Below are 16,256 nucleotides of genomic sequence, written 5' to 3'. Positions count from 1 at the left end.
GTAAAACAGAACAAAAGACCACAAAATGTTTCCCATCTTCAGTTTCAGTTAAGACATGTCCCTGATTTTATTGATTTAATCACTTAATCCAGCTGCTTATATTGTTCAAACCGTCATAACCACAATTAAGATGGGATCTCGTTGTCTTGGGTGCTGCAGAAAAACAGAGTCAGTAGAAAATTTTTATTTCTAGAAAACATGCACATATGCCAAAAGTAATTAAATGTCACCTCTCTGTGAACAGAATTCTTGATTGTATTTCCATTTCCAACACCTATGCCCACAAGAAACCTGAAGTGCAATATTTAAAATCGCATTTTCTGCAGCATCTATAGTCCATGCCTGTAGTATGATCAAACCCCAGCTAGGAACGCTACCAATGGCTGCCATTGGTAAACCTATTGTGTTGTTACTAGCTGGTGTACATTTGATATCTTAATTGACTTAACTGAAAGAGAAGTCAAATTGCTTTCAGAAGTAGCCAAAAAAGCTTTATCATCTGCCGTAAAACCCAATCTGAGGCATACTTTTGGGCTATCTACGACATTTCCAACTAGTTTTAGATTAATTGCTTTATTGTATAAATTTGAACTAGAGATAGTAAAAATGCATATTGCACTGTGCTTATTGAATTGCTATAATTTGTATTAAGTGTAGCTAAGCAGGGCTGCCATAACCAACACAAAACTGATCCTCACAGTTACTGTGAGGTAGTGGATACTCAGTGATTTGAAAATCATAGGATGAAGAAACTGGAGCTTAAATATAGTACCTTCCAGAAAACAGTCTTTATTTTCTAAATCTACATCAAGAGTTACAACACAACCTCTGCCCTCCTTCAGTCTTCTTAAATTAGTAACTGCTAAAATGTGCACTTAGTAGAAGATAACAAGATAACATCTGGATCGTTTAAACTACCATGCTGGGCAGCATAAACTCATTGAAGCTTTTGTTCAAATCTGTAATTAGTCTGATTTTGGTCTAAATTTACAAAAAAAAGAGAGATTATTAATTTGGAAACAGAAAATACAGAACTATAAAATTTAAGAACTTATAAAAAACGTTACATTTTCCCAACATTTATGCCAAATTATTCATTGCTTTTATTGGTTAAAATTATTCCTAAATATATGCTTAAAAAAACCTGTATCCACAAATATTAAAAAACACCCTTCACTTGAGTTATAAGTTTAGCTAGAATGCTTCAGCATCATAATGCTCTAATTTATTCCTCCAGTTTTCTGTCCATTTTTTTATGAAGCTGAAGCTTTTCCTAACTGAGCAAAGCTGTCAAATTAGTTTAAAATCTTGCCATTGTCTGTTCTCTTATTGACTGTACGAAAGGGGGGAAAATTAATTAGTTTAAAAAAAAAACCTGCAGAAGAAGTTCTAAGTTTTGTCGCATGAACTGAAATGAGTATAGAACTGAAATATTAATTTATTCTCATTGTCACCTTTAAATAGGTAATGACGGTAAGATATAGTGCCCTAAGGGTATCTGTGCAGAAATGCACATACTGCACATTTTTAATTGCTCACTAGGTGGCAACATCGCTCTGCTGAAATACAGCTGTAAGGCTGAGACACCTGTCCTGCACGATTTGACTGTCACCTTAGCAGTATATTAAACATTAAGCTATGGCTTAGAAAAAGAGGTGAAGAAACATTATGCAGCACTACAGTCACAGAACCATCATTTCTGCTTCACTGTGTGGTGGATGGTGGCCTTGCAAAGCAAACATCAACATAGACGTCAAAATCATCTTAGGTATGCTTTTTGGGGGAGTTCATTGCATTTTCAGTGTGCTGGTCGCTACAGTGTCCCTTCAAATAACAGCTAACTGACAAATACGTGTTCAGTAAGCTGTCCATTAAGACTTGATTTGGTACAGGGAAAAAATCCTAGACATACAGAGAAGGTAGTTAAAGAATAGTAGTAAAAAACACTTATCACACTGGAGAAGTGCTTTTGCAACCTTCTACAGCAATGCACAGCATACTGTCTAAGACATGAGTCTATTGCTGGTATGTATATTGCATATGCAGCATACAGTACTGTGGACATTCATAAACAGTATAGGCGTGCAGGAACAACCCAAATTCTTCTAAAGTTATTTATGAAGTTGTTCACTGTAGGTCCTGAGATGAACATATGAACCCAGCTAAACAAGGGCTTACATATGCAGAAGGTGTCATTTGCAGTTCCCAAGAGGGCTTTTCTTTTACACACCCATCCTGAGCCAGACTTTAAAACTTTTCAAAGGTTTTGTTTTACTGTGATTTTCCAGTCAATGGCTCAGGGTCAAAAGAGCTGAGCGTTATGGTGGATTTGGTGAATAGAGCAGGTGATGCTTTCTCCAGTTCTCATGATGTGGCTGCCCTAGTGAGCTATTGCCGAACTTACGATCCGCACATGAGAGCAGGGTCAGAGGGGCTGGAGAGAGGGAATATCAAGACGAGCCTACCAGTCTTACTTACTATTTGCCTTTAATTTTGGTAGAAATGTGAGTTCTACCTTCAAATAGGCCTGATGGTAAAGAAATGCCATGCAAATACACATAAATAACAGCTCTTTCTGTAATTATAGAGGCTGGGCTATATGCTCCTGCATGCTCCACAATGGTGCCTTATTGAATACCTAAATACATGCAGCTATAGGGCACTCTTCAGTTTGACCTGGAGTGAACCCTTAAACAATTTGTTTTCACCACAACAGAGTTTACTAATAATTTTTTCTCATCTTTAAGAAATCATTGTCTGGCAATCTCAACTGCAGGTGAGGTAGGGTAACCTTTCCATTAACTTTTATGGACCAAGATCTGAGCTACATATTTTGTGAGAAAAATGCAACGCTCAGCTCAGTGACAGATAATATTATGCACATATATTTAAACAAGATGTCTTTAATTTGACCAAGTCTAAAAATAAGCCTTTAATACCTGATAATTTAAAATCACGCTTGGGTGCAAGCATTGCCATCCCCCTGTGGCGATATCAAGGTCAGTAAACGGAGCTCCTTTCTGCCTTCAGGATTTCCCCCATACCAGCTGACCTCTGCGATTCTCATTGTGAGGAGAAAGATGTTCTGCAAATAACCCAATTTTTCCAGGCCTGGAAACACAACTGATGCCAAGCTGAGGTTCTGCTCTTGTATGCTTATTTACAAGCATTGGACTGACTTATGTTTTGTATTTCTTTTTGTAACAGGAACTGGGATACTGACTGGGGCTGAACCTAAGGCACAGTTCTGCCTAATGGGAAACTACTTGATTTTTATCCAGCTTTTCTCCATCATAAGCTCTGGCAGTTACATGAGAAATTTGTGTCTGTATGTGAAACTGCTCTTTCTTATACTTAGTCCTCTCTTCCATAAGAACCATTAACTATCCTCCTTCTCATAGTTATCAGATAATGTGCAGTTGTACCCTGGACTATTCAACTCATTTGGAGGCATATACTAGTACTAAGTATGTACAGTAGCCCTGTATGACTTTGTCAGCATCCCTTTCTCCAACACCTATTTCCTGGTACAGTATTTAGAGATACTAGTAAGCATGCAGGTAACCTATATTTTGCTTGCTGTGCCATTCTAATACTATGTGTTGAAATATTTGCTGTATAAAAATTCCGAATTTCAAAACTGTGAAGTTGAACAATTTCAATTTCCACTACAAAGTCTGTTGTAGATGAAGGTATGCTCAGGAAAAAGGGCACTTTCACATTCAAATTAAAGCATACCACTGTTAAAGATCAAAGTATGCCTGAATATTTTTATTCCTTTTTGATGGAATTAGAAAATTAACACGTGAAGAAAAGAATGTAAATTATGTGTAAATTATGTGTAAATTATGTCATATAGTATCCTAGAAAATATTACTTTTGTAACTGAACCAAACTGACAGGGAAATTAAGACTTGTTATTCAGATTTTTCAGAGAACCTTATTGTTGTATAGCAAGCAAAAATAAATGAAGTGACTTAAGCAACTGCAAGTTGTTTAGTTAGGTGCAGCAGAGACCATTATTAGATTTTGTTTTATAAGCATTTAACATTTTCTTTAATAATCTGAAAGAGAGGGTTCACAACATGATAATTAAATGAAGAGATAATTCTAAACTGAAAGAAGTCACAAAGCATCAATGCAGACTAAGACATAAAGTAACAGGATTGAAAAGGTTAGAAAAATAAGAAAATGAGATTCAAACTAGGAAATGTGCAGTCAGAGGTATCTTAATAAAAATTGCCCTATGCAGGATAGGAGTGAGAAACAAGCAAAGCAATAACATTGAAGGAATACGTGAACTGGATATTGGTCGGCACATGATGCAGAAGCTACAAAGACTACTTTGATTCTGTGCTGCCTGTGAAGAAGTCTGTCCCTTGGAGAGCTTACAGAAACTTTTAGGAGTTGAAGGATGGAAGGAGAATCACACATTCATTTATGAGGAAAAAATTAAAAGCATTGCACTCAAGATCGGGCAAGCTGGAAGTGAGGTCGTGCTTAAAAAAATACATGTATTTGAAAAACATAAAGAGCAGAAGAAAACCAAGACTGGATATTTGAATCTGGTAGAAAGCTGTTAGTGAGGAAAAGAACTAACATGATCTGGGATACTTAAAGCAACAGTTCAGTGTATCACTAGACAAGGAAGTATGAAGAAATTTCTGCCAGGCACAAAGATGAATGCAGTATAGCTTTTTCATCTCCTATATATTGTCTGTGATTTAATCTAACATTTATAGCAGTGATTTCTATTTAACATGACCTGAGTTTATTCCTAGATCTCACTAGAGTGAAATACAATGCTGCAGTGAAATTTATGCATAATGTAATATTAAATCAATGCATCCCATTCCTTAGAGTTTCTCTGCTTTGACTACAAGACTGAAGCTTTACAGATGGTCTAACAATCCACTGCAGCATTAAGAGGCATTTTATGCTTTTTAACCACTGAAAATATCATTTGCCTGTGCACTAATCCCATTATTTTATGGTACATCTCTTCAATTTTTTCAGTTGTGTCAGGTGATCCATTATACTACATTATCTCTCCCTAACACCCTTACCCCTCTGCTGTAGGAGCCACAAAAGACATAGAGCAGTACTCAGGTAAAATCCTAGCAATTTAGGAGCCTCAGTTCCAGCTTCAAAAGGAAGAGAGGTAAATCCCAGCACCCGAATTTTGTCAGCTCAGTGACAGGTCCTTTGATATGTCCTGTTCGCTGCACTCTGGAATTTTCCCTACTGTTTATGCTCCAGAAGGAGAACACTTGCCAGATGACACAGAGGATTAAACACTTGCAAATGTGGGCTGGGTTTAGGGCTGGCTAGTTTAGGGCTAGGAGAGAAAAAAAATGGGTGAACATTAAAGAACGATGCATTATTTTTAAGTGATTCTGAGACAGAATTTAAACAATTCCCTACATCTTCATAAGTTAAAAGATCCCATTGACTTCAGTGGGATCCTTTAACCACTAAGTATGTGAGAGAGGAGACTCAGGCTAGACATGAGGAATAAACTTTTCACAATGAAGGTGACAGAAACCTGGTACAGGTTGCCTGGAGCGGTGGTAGATGCCCCATCCCTGGAGACATTCAAGGCCAGGCTGGACGGGGCTCTGAGCAACCTGATCTGGAGGGGGAAAGATGTCCCTGCTCATTGCAGGGTGTTGGACTAGTTGACCATTTAAGGTCCCTTCCAACCCAAACCATTCTGTTAATCTCTGATATAGTCTTGTGGCCATATTCTCTCTTTGGGGTCACTTCTGCAACTGAGCACAAACCCTAATTCATGGGCTGTCAGAACTGCCACATTTCTGGTACCTCCTCTGAGTCTTTCTGCTAACATTTTCTTTTGGTACATGGTGCCGCAGAGAAGCAACTCTTGACTATTTACATTGTCTCAGATGATCTGGAGTACTGTGAAGCCCTGTTGCAGGACTGGGATGTCCAAAAGCCACATGTAATATTCACATGACCTCAACTGCTGAGAGGGAAGTTGGAGCAGATGTTCCTCATTAAGCCTCTCCATTGCTACATTGTGAGTGTAGGATGTCACTGAACAGCAGCCTAGGCCAAATGTGATGGCAAAACATGTCCCACTAAAGAGTGTGACAGAAAAGCCTAACTTTCCCCTATGCAATTTGCAACTAAAGCACACAATTTTTTACATGCTTTCCTGTATATGAACATCCATGGGTAGAAAACATGCTATGGATTCTAGCTGCAGCTTAATTTTTTTATCAGATGGTATCAACTACATATACCCTTTCTGCAATATATATCGAGTGCATGCCTCATCTCTAGGGCCCTCAGCAGGCCTGACTACAAACAGAAATCTACACATTCCAGTGTACATTCACAACGCAGCAAGTCCAGGCCAGAACTATAGAGGGGGTTTATGCTGTGATATTAATTCATTTGTTACGGGTGCTCTCAAATACCATATTTTTTTCCCATCTTCTGGCTTTAAAATTAAATTCCATTAACAAAGTGTTACCTTTGATTATATTCTCAACCACAACTGACTCAGCATACTTCACTTGTTGAGGTAGGAAGTACCTAATTAGGATGCCAATCTTCTTTCACATTATTTCTTTATAATAGAAGTAGTACTACCAGATGCATTGGAGATGTAAGACTAGAGGCATTAGATGAACAGAAATACTCCTTAGAGAAGAATCACTGTTAGTTATTGTCTTTCAAACCACCTCCTTTCACAGAGAGGTCTCTTTGGTACTTTTCAAAGAAGAAATCAAGAGACGTTGTCCCAGGCATTCAAGCAGAGGAGCATGGTTATCCATACAACTTCATTCAGAAATTGTGCATCTCACAAGTTCAGTAAACTTGCTCTGCATGTATATCCACACACCAAAAATAGCAAGCTGGTGCTTTTTGACAATAAATACCCTAGAATGAGCTGTCATGCGGATTCTGGGTGTTGACAAGAATACGGATGGCTGGCTGAAGAGATCGTTTAACCCTGCTAGTAATGAGCTTATTTGAAACAAGCTCCCTGCTACTAATTATCACTTGGTTCTGATTGATTCATCACCTGCTTTACTGCTCCTGTTTCATAAACTGGGCATGAACTGCTGAGTTTAAGAAACTCTGTAATTTGCAGATTTTGGTGAAAACAGAATTGTCTCGATATTGTGTCAATTACTGCCAGAGTGATTTTCTTTCCTTTACTCCCTGTACGTGTGAGTACATACACACATGCGTGAAGGTGTAACTATAGGAATGCCTACATAATATTTAATAAAGACAGTATTGCAATCTAGCCTTTATATATACACACTATATTAGAGGAATAAGAACTTTACTTACCTATTTCAGTCATGGATATCCCCGGAGCTAATTGCCCATTGTTGAAGGAGCTATAGGTAAACAAGTTTGGTACAGAGGTGAGGTCATAGATAGGTTCCTGCTTTATCTGTTTGATTCCAGTCATGTCTAACCCAGACTGGTCTGGGGAAGGCTGGGCAGAATCCACATTGTAATAACCCTCAGACTTCGGCAGGTCAATGACATGCCCGTTTGAGTAGGTGCTGCCAGTGTCGTTATTCAGGTTGCTCAAGCCGTTGCTGATGCTGTTGCTGTAAACCCTGGCGAGCGCTTCTGCCTCACCACTCTGCTGCTGCCGCTGCTCCTGCAGTCGCTGCTGGTGCTTCTGCACTTCAGCGTACAAGCTATCCCTCTGCTTTTTGGACATTCTTCCAAACTTCACAGCTGAAAAGCAACGCATAATGTGAACCAGTGTTACCTTTCTTTTTTTTTTTTTTTTTCTGTGATTCCCCTCAACCCCACCACTCTTCTGATATTTACTTTCAGCATTGTTCTTTTGTTTTTGTTTTTTTTCCTGTTGAAACTTGTCTTTTTCTGTGGAAATGAGAGAGGATGCAAAGCTTTATACCATGTGTGTCTCCCAAAGGAAAAAGTATTGTGTGCTTGGATTTACAAGGTGACAACAATGACTCCTATTTGACAGGAAGGCCTCAGTCAAGCAACTCACTTCCCACTGTGAATGTCAAAAAGACCATGCATCCTTTTATATCTCCATGTTCACTGAACAACAATCCAGAGCTGTGTATGAAATGTACAGTCTGTAGATTCGTATCCTATGTGATTTACCAACTTTCCACAAACCTTTAAACAGTGCACTAACAGGATTAGTACTCGGGATGAAAACAAGCCCTAAAGCCTTATTATTGCATCCTTTCAATGGGGTTTTATCTTCACACTTAAAAAAAATAATAAAAATTTACAGGTTACAGTTAGAACCTAAAGGAAAATAACAGATTTGAAGGTAAACAGCACAAATGAATGTCATCTTTTCCACAGAGGAAAGTCTCAGGGATTTACACAAGCAATTTACATAATCTCCATGCACAAACCCATGCATTCCTTCTGATGAGAAAGGGAGGAAAACATCAGAGTGCAAACCACTCTCCCCAGGAACAGGGTTCATTACACTGAGATTGAAATTTTCAGAAATGACAGGCTGATTGCTGTGGAACTAGAAGGAGTAAATCCACAGCCTCAATACACAGTGGGTCATAGTTGATTATCTTCCCCCACCACAACACCTCATCTCGCTATAAATTCTGGCTTTCTACAGGGCTAGATCTTGGGATCTCAGAACAAAGGTAGTTGTTAATTGTGTTCTAAAACTATTGAGGGATACATTGAGCAGAATTTATCAGAGCAGAATTTATAAGAGGACATTGCTCTGAAAACACTAATTTCTAGGTATTGTGAGGCGTATTTTCCAGTGTTGGGTATTTCCACCACATCTGCAATTGGGATAAATTCAGAATAATTACATTTATTAGCACAGGATGGGCTTGGCTCTCATTTTTGCCACCCCGTAATTCCACTATAGTCCTCGAGAGCAGTCTGAGCCTACACATGTGGATGAATGTGAAAATCTTGAGCCAGGAAAGAAAAAAAAAAAAGAGCGTAATATGAAAAAGCCATGCCAGAACACCAAGGAGATGGCAGCCTCTTCAATTTATTTGCACTTTTTTTACACTTAGAGTGCTTTTTTTCCTGTTGCCAACCTCAGCTTACTTGCAGCCCTTCACACAGGCTGCAAGCAACCTCGCATGAACACAGCCTGCCCCTGGAATCAGTCCATTGTGCACTACACACCTTTACGGACAATATGACTGTATTTTGAAAAATATAACTGTGTATTTTCTTCAAATTTAGGGCCTCAGTAATAAAAACAAACACCCACTGTTTATTCTCATTATATATTCATTAATTGGATTCTCCAGCTGCTGTCAATTAGCATCCTGCCTCCGCAAGATAAAAATGAATCTGTTACATGGCTGAGAGGTAAAAAACACATTCCATTTCTCTGTTAAAAAAATCCATACAGCCTATTTTAAACTGGTAAGATCTCTTAATATCGTTAAGTATAACACCCTTATGTAAACAGTGAGAGAAGAAAGTAATGTCTGAAGAAACACTCCTTTTGTCTGTACATAGTGGTCCCTGAATTATAGGTTGGGAAGACAGTGCTGTTAGTCACATTAAAATGTCCCTGTGATACGTCAAATAATTGAAATATTACTTTCAAGAGGAAAGCATGTGCTGTAAATTACTGAAATGTTACTACTTTAATCTCCTCCGGGAAGAATCGGGAGCTAAGTCATCAAGTAAGCTGCATGCTAGGACCAAAAAGAATTCACAGATTAAAGGCTAGACTGCAACGCTCCTCCCAGACTGGTGAGAGTGGTGAGTAAGTTGCTTCAGTGAGACATGGGACACAGAGAGGTAAGACAACATATTACAGTCCAAATTTAGAATAATTTTAGAATCTGTGGGCAATCTAAAGAAACTCCTCCATCAGTGGTTGTTAATTTCAAAAGGCACATTTTGTGTAAACTTCCTAAGACAGAAAACAGGCAATCAAAATTAATATAACCTGCCTTCAAAAATATAACGTTTTCTTCTTGTACTTCCTGACTATTTAAAATGTGTCTGTGAACTGGAGACCCCCCACACTAGCAGTGGTGGCAGGGGCAGGTCAGCTGTGTGCAGCCTTGCTCTGCAGCTCTGGTGTGGCTGGTGCGTGTTTGGAGCCTGCCTATCACGGATTGTCACACCACAGCTTGGAAAGTGGATCAGAGCTCTGCAAGCACCAAAGGATCCTGCTACCAGATACGCTGTGGAGCTTTTGTCTGGTGTAGTGTCCATTTTCAGTGCTAAACTATGAAATGCTTCTTCCAGATACCCAGACAGGGACAGGGGATAATGTACAGGTAAAAGAAATGTTGTTTGTTTTCTTTTTAACAATTTAAAATTTTTAGTCAAAAGCTCTGAATAAAAAAAAAAACAACCAAACCAAATCAAACAAACCAGAAAACCCTAATTCTATCAAGGTGTAAGTTTCTTCTTAACTGCCTATTTAGTGTCACATACCTCTAGAGATCCCAAGGAAAGGGATGCTTTCACACATCAGTATTTAATGTGAAGATAAATGTTAATGTTTAATATAAGAGGTTATTCAAACTGGAATATAAATCCACCTCTCCAGAGGTGAGCTTTTTGTCCTTTTGGTCAGAACAACACATTTAAGTTCTGACTCCAACTGTTCCAAACTAATAGTGCTCTCCATTTTGTGATTTCCCCACCCCCTCTGTTAAAATAGCCTCCTTTGTTAACTGAATGGCAAAGATCCCGTGTCTCACAGTGCGTGCATTACAAAGCAAGGAGCTTCTCCTGCCTTTTTTTTTCCCCCAGAAATCTACAGGGAGTTTAAGTAAGTCAGCAGTGAAGAAGAGTTTCAAAGGGTTTAGGCGTGAAGCAGGAATCTGACTCCTTACCATCTCGAGACATTCCCAGGGCAAGACATTTCTGCAGTCGGCAGTGTTGGCAACGATTTCTGTTGGTTCTGTCAATTAAACAGTTTCTCTGCCTTGGGCAGGAGTAGGAGGCATTGTTCTGCTGACTCCTCCGAAAGAATCCCTAGAGGCAAGAGAGACAGAGAGACGGAGTATTACCATGTGCATGTATGTGTGTGCGTACACACACACAGAGAACCGTGTAAATGACTACAATAAACACCTATTTAGTGCAATGCTACTTACACTGTGGCTTTGCAGATGTGCTTTCCCTGTATAGTGAAATTAAATAACGTTTCCTTGTAACAAGGAGAATCATGCTGTATTCTGTAAATAACATACTTCTACTTTGTTAAAACACAAACAATAATGTTACAGAATGCATTCTTATTGCGCAATAACGACCATATATCACCTAACGCTTGCTGCTAGTAAAGGAAAAGCTTGTCAGCATTTGTAAACAGATGACTTAAAAGTACTTTGTCTGACAATTTTCTTCCTTTAATGAAAGTGACTGGTAATAACCGGCACTGGCTACATGTAGCACTAGGAGCTGAAGTCTGCTGGTTACCTAAGCTGGCAAATGTTGATCTGATCTGGAGGGACCATACACTTCAGGAGTGAAAAGTAATTCAAATTCAAGCATCACAAAAGCACTAGGATTTAATGACTGTATCAAGTAAAGGCAACATACAAAGGAGAAAGCAACACTTCTAGACAGTAGCATGAGAAAGTAATGACTTTTTCCGTTTCAATGGAATATAACATTATTGATTTTATCTATGTAAAAATTTATAGCTATTCTATCTCCTAGAAGTTTTTCTGGCCAGCTCTGGGCTACTTGGCTAAAGATTAGAGGGCTAGAAGGAGAGTATTAACCCATATCTAAGGCCACACTTGCTCCCAGCTGCTAAGGATGACACTAAGAGGTACCATCATGGTAGAAGCGACACAAAATGGCAGAGATTACATGAGGAATGAAACCAGGGGGTGAGGATTAGAGAGAGAAGAAGAGAAGGAGAAGGCATTTTATGCTATTCTTTTCTTTCCTGTAAAATAAAGGACAGGTGGAACAAGAAGTGCAGAGAGAAAAAAAAAAAACAAATAATTTTCTTGGTTAATTCGGCATCTTCAAATGCACACAGCTGCAGGGTTGTGTGGTGGCAGAGCCAAAGAATAGCCTAGCCATGACAGAAAGCCATGAGAAGAAAAAGGGCAGAAAGCATCATTACTGCAGTTACACCGGTCATCAGAAGTAGCGTAAAAGTGGTTGTGCCTTTCTGGGCTGGTTTGCAAACAAGCTCTGAATGGACCCACTAAGCAAGAGCTGACTTCATTTACCAGGCAAAGCCAGCGTTAACTCTGCAAAGGCTGACAGACTGTAGTACCGAGCCATGGCAATCACAGCAGATGTTCGTTTTGGGGGAATGGGAGTAGGAAAACAACAAGGTGATAGTGTCACAGGGCTCACTTCGCTTGCTACAGGTAGCGCCTGAATTCTAGCTCCAGTCCTGGTGAACTCAGTGAGGATGATGTGGGGTGTCAGTAATAACAGGCAACAGGTGGAGAGCCCCATCAAGTACACCAGCAGAGATACTTCCTGAGGTAGAACATAAAGAGAATCACTTCATCTGGCCCATGCTGGTTTTATCAGTGATTATAGTATATCTAAAAACTAAATTAAGTTTTATGATTTGCACTTTTAAGAATATGGATGACCTCTAAGGGAACTCTCAGAAAAACTCTGGTGGGGACTTATCTGGTCCTGGCTGACTAAAACTTTTCCTGAAACTGTGGAGGTGAGTTTAATTTAAGGCTAAATGGATGCTAATTGCAGATATTTCTACTCTACTTGCTGAACTTCACAGCCAATTTCGGTTCTGACGTCTGAAAGATTTTCTGCTTTAAAGGTTTAGGTTTTAGAAGCTCCTATGTGGATAGAGATTTGAGAGAACAAATGAATTAAACAACATTTAAAAAACCCACACAAGCATCTAGCATTGACAGTGCCTTGTCCTGGAGTGCTGTTTTTTTCCCATTAAGACTGATCTCATCTCAGAAGAATTTGTTTGTTCCTTCTTTGCCCCTCTTAGGAAAAAATCAAGGGTTACATAATAAAATTAACCTACAGCAGGTAATGTATTTTTCTGAGGAGACTTTGTACTCTCTCCTGCATAAGATTTAGCTATTATCTTACAAAGTACAGACAATCCTTCAATTTCTTGGTGTTTTGTTTTGTTTTGTTTTTTTTTACAATATTGGCTATATTTAATGAGAATAATTCTGTTTGGAGGAAGGAAGATGAAGTTTATTACTGAGGAGCTACAGCCTTAAAGACAGGTTTCCCAATATTCTCAACACTGACAACAAGTCTTTCTGCATCTCAAACAAGTCACTTTATCCACCACTGAGAGAAAGGAAATTGTCACAAGAGCTACTGTCTAAGCCATGACAAAAGAGTGGTAGCAAATACTTTGCTCTGGGGGTAGGCAGGAGGGATGATAAAAGGCTGCTTGCGAAAGAAGGAGACACAGACGGGATGGAAACCTGTCTTCAAGTTTCACCCTTTCAGTGATGACGGTGGCAGAGCCACCATTTTCTTCAACGGGTCCAGCACGTTATTCAGTGTATTCAAGCATGCACATGAAACAGCAGTAATATTTATGATGCCCCTTGAGCACTCAGAATAGGCACAGCTAATGTAGGGAGACAAGAGGATTTCCTGTCCCTTGAAGTTTGTAGCACCACCACGGGCAGTACAATCCTCGGATGCTGCATCCTGAAATGCTGCAGCTATCTGGTGCCTGGCTCAACATGTGTGCATGCTTCTGCAGCGGTTCTCACCTCTTTCTTCCACACATGATGGCCCTCTTAATTATTTCAGACTTCTAATGCATTCACACAAAAGGGGCCAGAAATGACCAGTTATTACTACACAGTCAGAGCAAATAGTTATTTAATTCCTCGGCAATGAAGAGCAGAGTTGCACTGTCTGAGACAGTGCTTACCTTAAGAGAGCTCTGACAGACTGAGACAGCTCCCATCGGACCTGATGTGGAGGCTGACAGCTTTTTTTCACAACAGGCTCACAAAACAAGATTAGACTAATTGATCTGATACTGCAAAACTGGCAGAAAAACAATGGGGTTAAAACTGTCGTAAGTGGAAGAGAAGCTCTTTATCTCAAAGAGCAGTCTACACACAGAGCTGAGGGGTATCATCTCCTCCTGAGGCACACACAAGGGCCAGCATTAACTTTAATCGTGTCTACAGGAGACTCTAGTCCTAACTGCTCTGTGAGCACTGAGTACTGAGACAAGATGCTGTTTTTCTGCTTAAAGCACTTTTCTCCTATAGCTTTTGTGCCAAATTTTAAGTGTCACATCAATTAACCTAATCCTGTTTCATGTGGTCATAAGAATATGCTTATTTCTAGTCCAGTGTCAAAATAAGACAGTGACACACTGTGGGTTCTTCTGTTTACAATTACTAGCTGTTCTGAAATAAATCTGATCTTTGACAAGAAATTGCTCATCAATGTGTCGACACTAAAAGCTTTCTTTTGGGAATGAGTGCACCCAAATTTTCAGATATTTCAGATATTCTAAAATTTTGTAAAGAATTAGGTAAATACGGACTTGTCATTTCAGTCTGTAAATATGCACCCACTTTGAAATATACCATTTAGCATGTTTCCACATAGAAAAAAACAGAGATGCTACCAGTTCATCTTTGCAACTTCACATTTACAGTCAAAGCTGAAATACTAACACGTAGTATGAAAATCTGTTTTTCCATGAGTAATGGTATAATTCCTTAGATAATAACATCATAGAGTATGTTTAAAGTTGAAAACTGAAGCCTTTCTTCTCTTGGTTGGGAGACTGATTTGTGTTATTTGAACTAATGTCTGGGATAATATGTTAATACAACTAAGCAGCATGGAAGGTTTTTTTGCCTTAGACAAACAAACAAACAAACAAACAAAACTAAACAGAACACACAAAACAAAACCCCCAACAAACACAAAAACCCCCAGGCCTCCAGTGCTCAGCAACTGCCCCAGGCTGGAGCCTATAAGGAAGACAAAGGGTCCTTTTATGCTACGCATAATGTAAGGCATATTTTCTTTTGGAGATTACTACATGGCCTGTAGAGAACACAAGGGGCATAAAATAGGACCAAAATGACGCCTGTAAACTTTAAACATGATAAACTGGGATACCACATCAACTTTTAGTGCTACATGGATTGTATAGGAAACAAGACAATAAATGCAACTCTCAAGCTTACTTAAGGTAGAACAGGTGTGACTTAGAGTTGCAGGCCTCTGTATCAGCACTCATACTGCATTAAATGTGAAGAATTCATGTTTCAAATGAGGAGGTAACTCTGAAGACTATTTGATGAAAAGGAAAGCTACTAGTAATATTAGGCATGAAACACATCTATATCAGCAGCAGACTTTACAGCCTTTGGCACCACTTGCTTGAAAGCGTGTAAGAGTGTATTATTATACACAGATGCCTGAGGCTAATGCAGTGCTGATGACTATGCTGTATTAAAATCTCATACCTTGCAGCCTTCACAAGTGATGACTCCATAGTGTATTCCAGAGGACTTATCACCACAAATTTTGCATGGTATCACTTCAATTTGCGCTGAAAAAAGAAAACAAGACAACCATTTTGAGTATATAATTCTATTTAATTTCCTTCTTTCTCAAATGAAGATTTTAAACACTAGACCTAAACAGCAGACAATGTGTTCACCCCCTTGACAATATACAACTGCTTTGCATTGTAGTGTGTGTTTCTGAATGTTTTGATTAGGTGAATTTTAATTGCTTCACATTCCATAGTTTCTACCATAGCACACAAAACTCTTCAACAATTAAGATATCTCATGATTAGCAAGTTTTTCCTGATATACTCATTTTTTGTTTTTACTCATTAATTTTGTCATCATTATTGTGCCTTTATTCTAGTCAGATATGTTGAGAATAAATGGAAAAACGTGTTTTCTTTCCTGTTCATTTATTTTTCTATGTGGGATGCATGCCTTCCTGCAGTTCTCCCGCCACCTTGGAAGAAGCATCATACTTGGTAAGGATCAGTACTCCTAGCAGATAAGATATCTTTCCTCCATGCTCAGGCTACAACAGCAGCAATTCTCTGCAACACAAATCACTTATCAGATCTTTGGGTGGCAAAGCTGAGAGCTTGTGTAGCAGGGTTACCCCAAGCACAAGGCTTGCCAACCATTAGTACTTCAGCTGGACACATTCAACTCCAAAATGGTCTTGGAGGCAGGGAACCAAGATAATTGCCAGATGCCTAAAACGAGTCTGTCTGTGTAATTAATAAAGTTTACATCTAGAAATACAATTTCCTATGTCATCCC

The 16,256-nt window shown here is 39.0% G+C and overlaps 1 protein-coding gene across 1 annotated transcript in view; it reads right to left on the bottom strand.

Annotated features, from left to right (window-relative positions):
- RORB (RAR related orphan receptor B) overlaps window positions 1-16,256 on the bottom strand; it is a 144,766-nt gene that overhangs the window by 31,315 nt on the left and 97,195 nt on the right. Inside the window, exons 2-4 of the mRNA XM_065046001.1 lie at window positions 15,429-15,514; window positions 10,836-10,977; window positions 7,330-7,731 (exon numbers count right to left, since the gene is read on the bottom strand). Of these exons, the coding sequence (XP_064902073.1) occupies window positions 7,330-7,731; window positions 10,836-10,977; window positions 15,429-15,514 (630 nt within the window). The remainder of the gene's footprint in view (window positions 1-7,329; window positions 7,732-10,835; window positions 10,978-15,428; window positions 15,515-16,256) is intronic.

Source organism: Columba livia, chromosome Z (genome assembly GCF_036013475.1).
Source record: "Columba livia isolate bColLiv1 breed racing homer chromosome Z, bColLiv1.pat.W.v2, whole genome shotgun sequence".
NCBI lineage: Eukaryota > Metazoa > Chordata > Aves > Columbiformes > Columbidae > Columba > Columba livia.
This window is presented reverse-complemented; position numbering and strand designations above follow the sequence as displayed.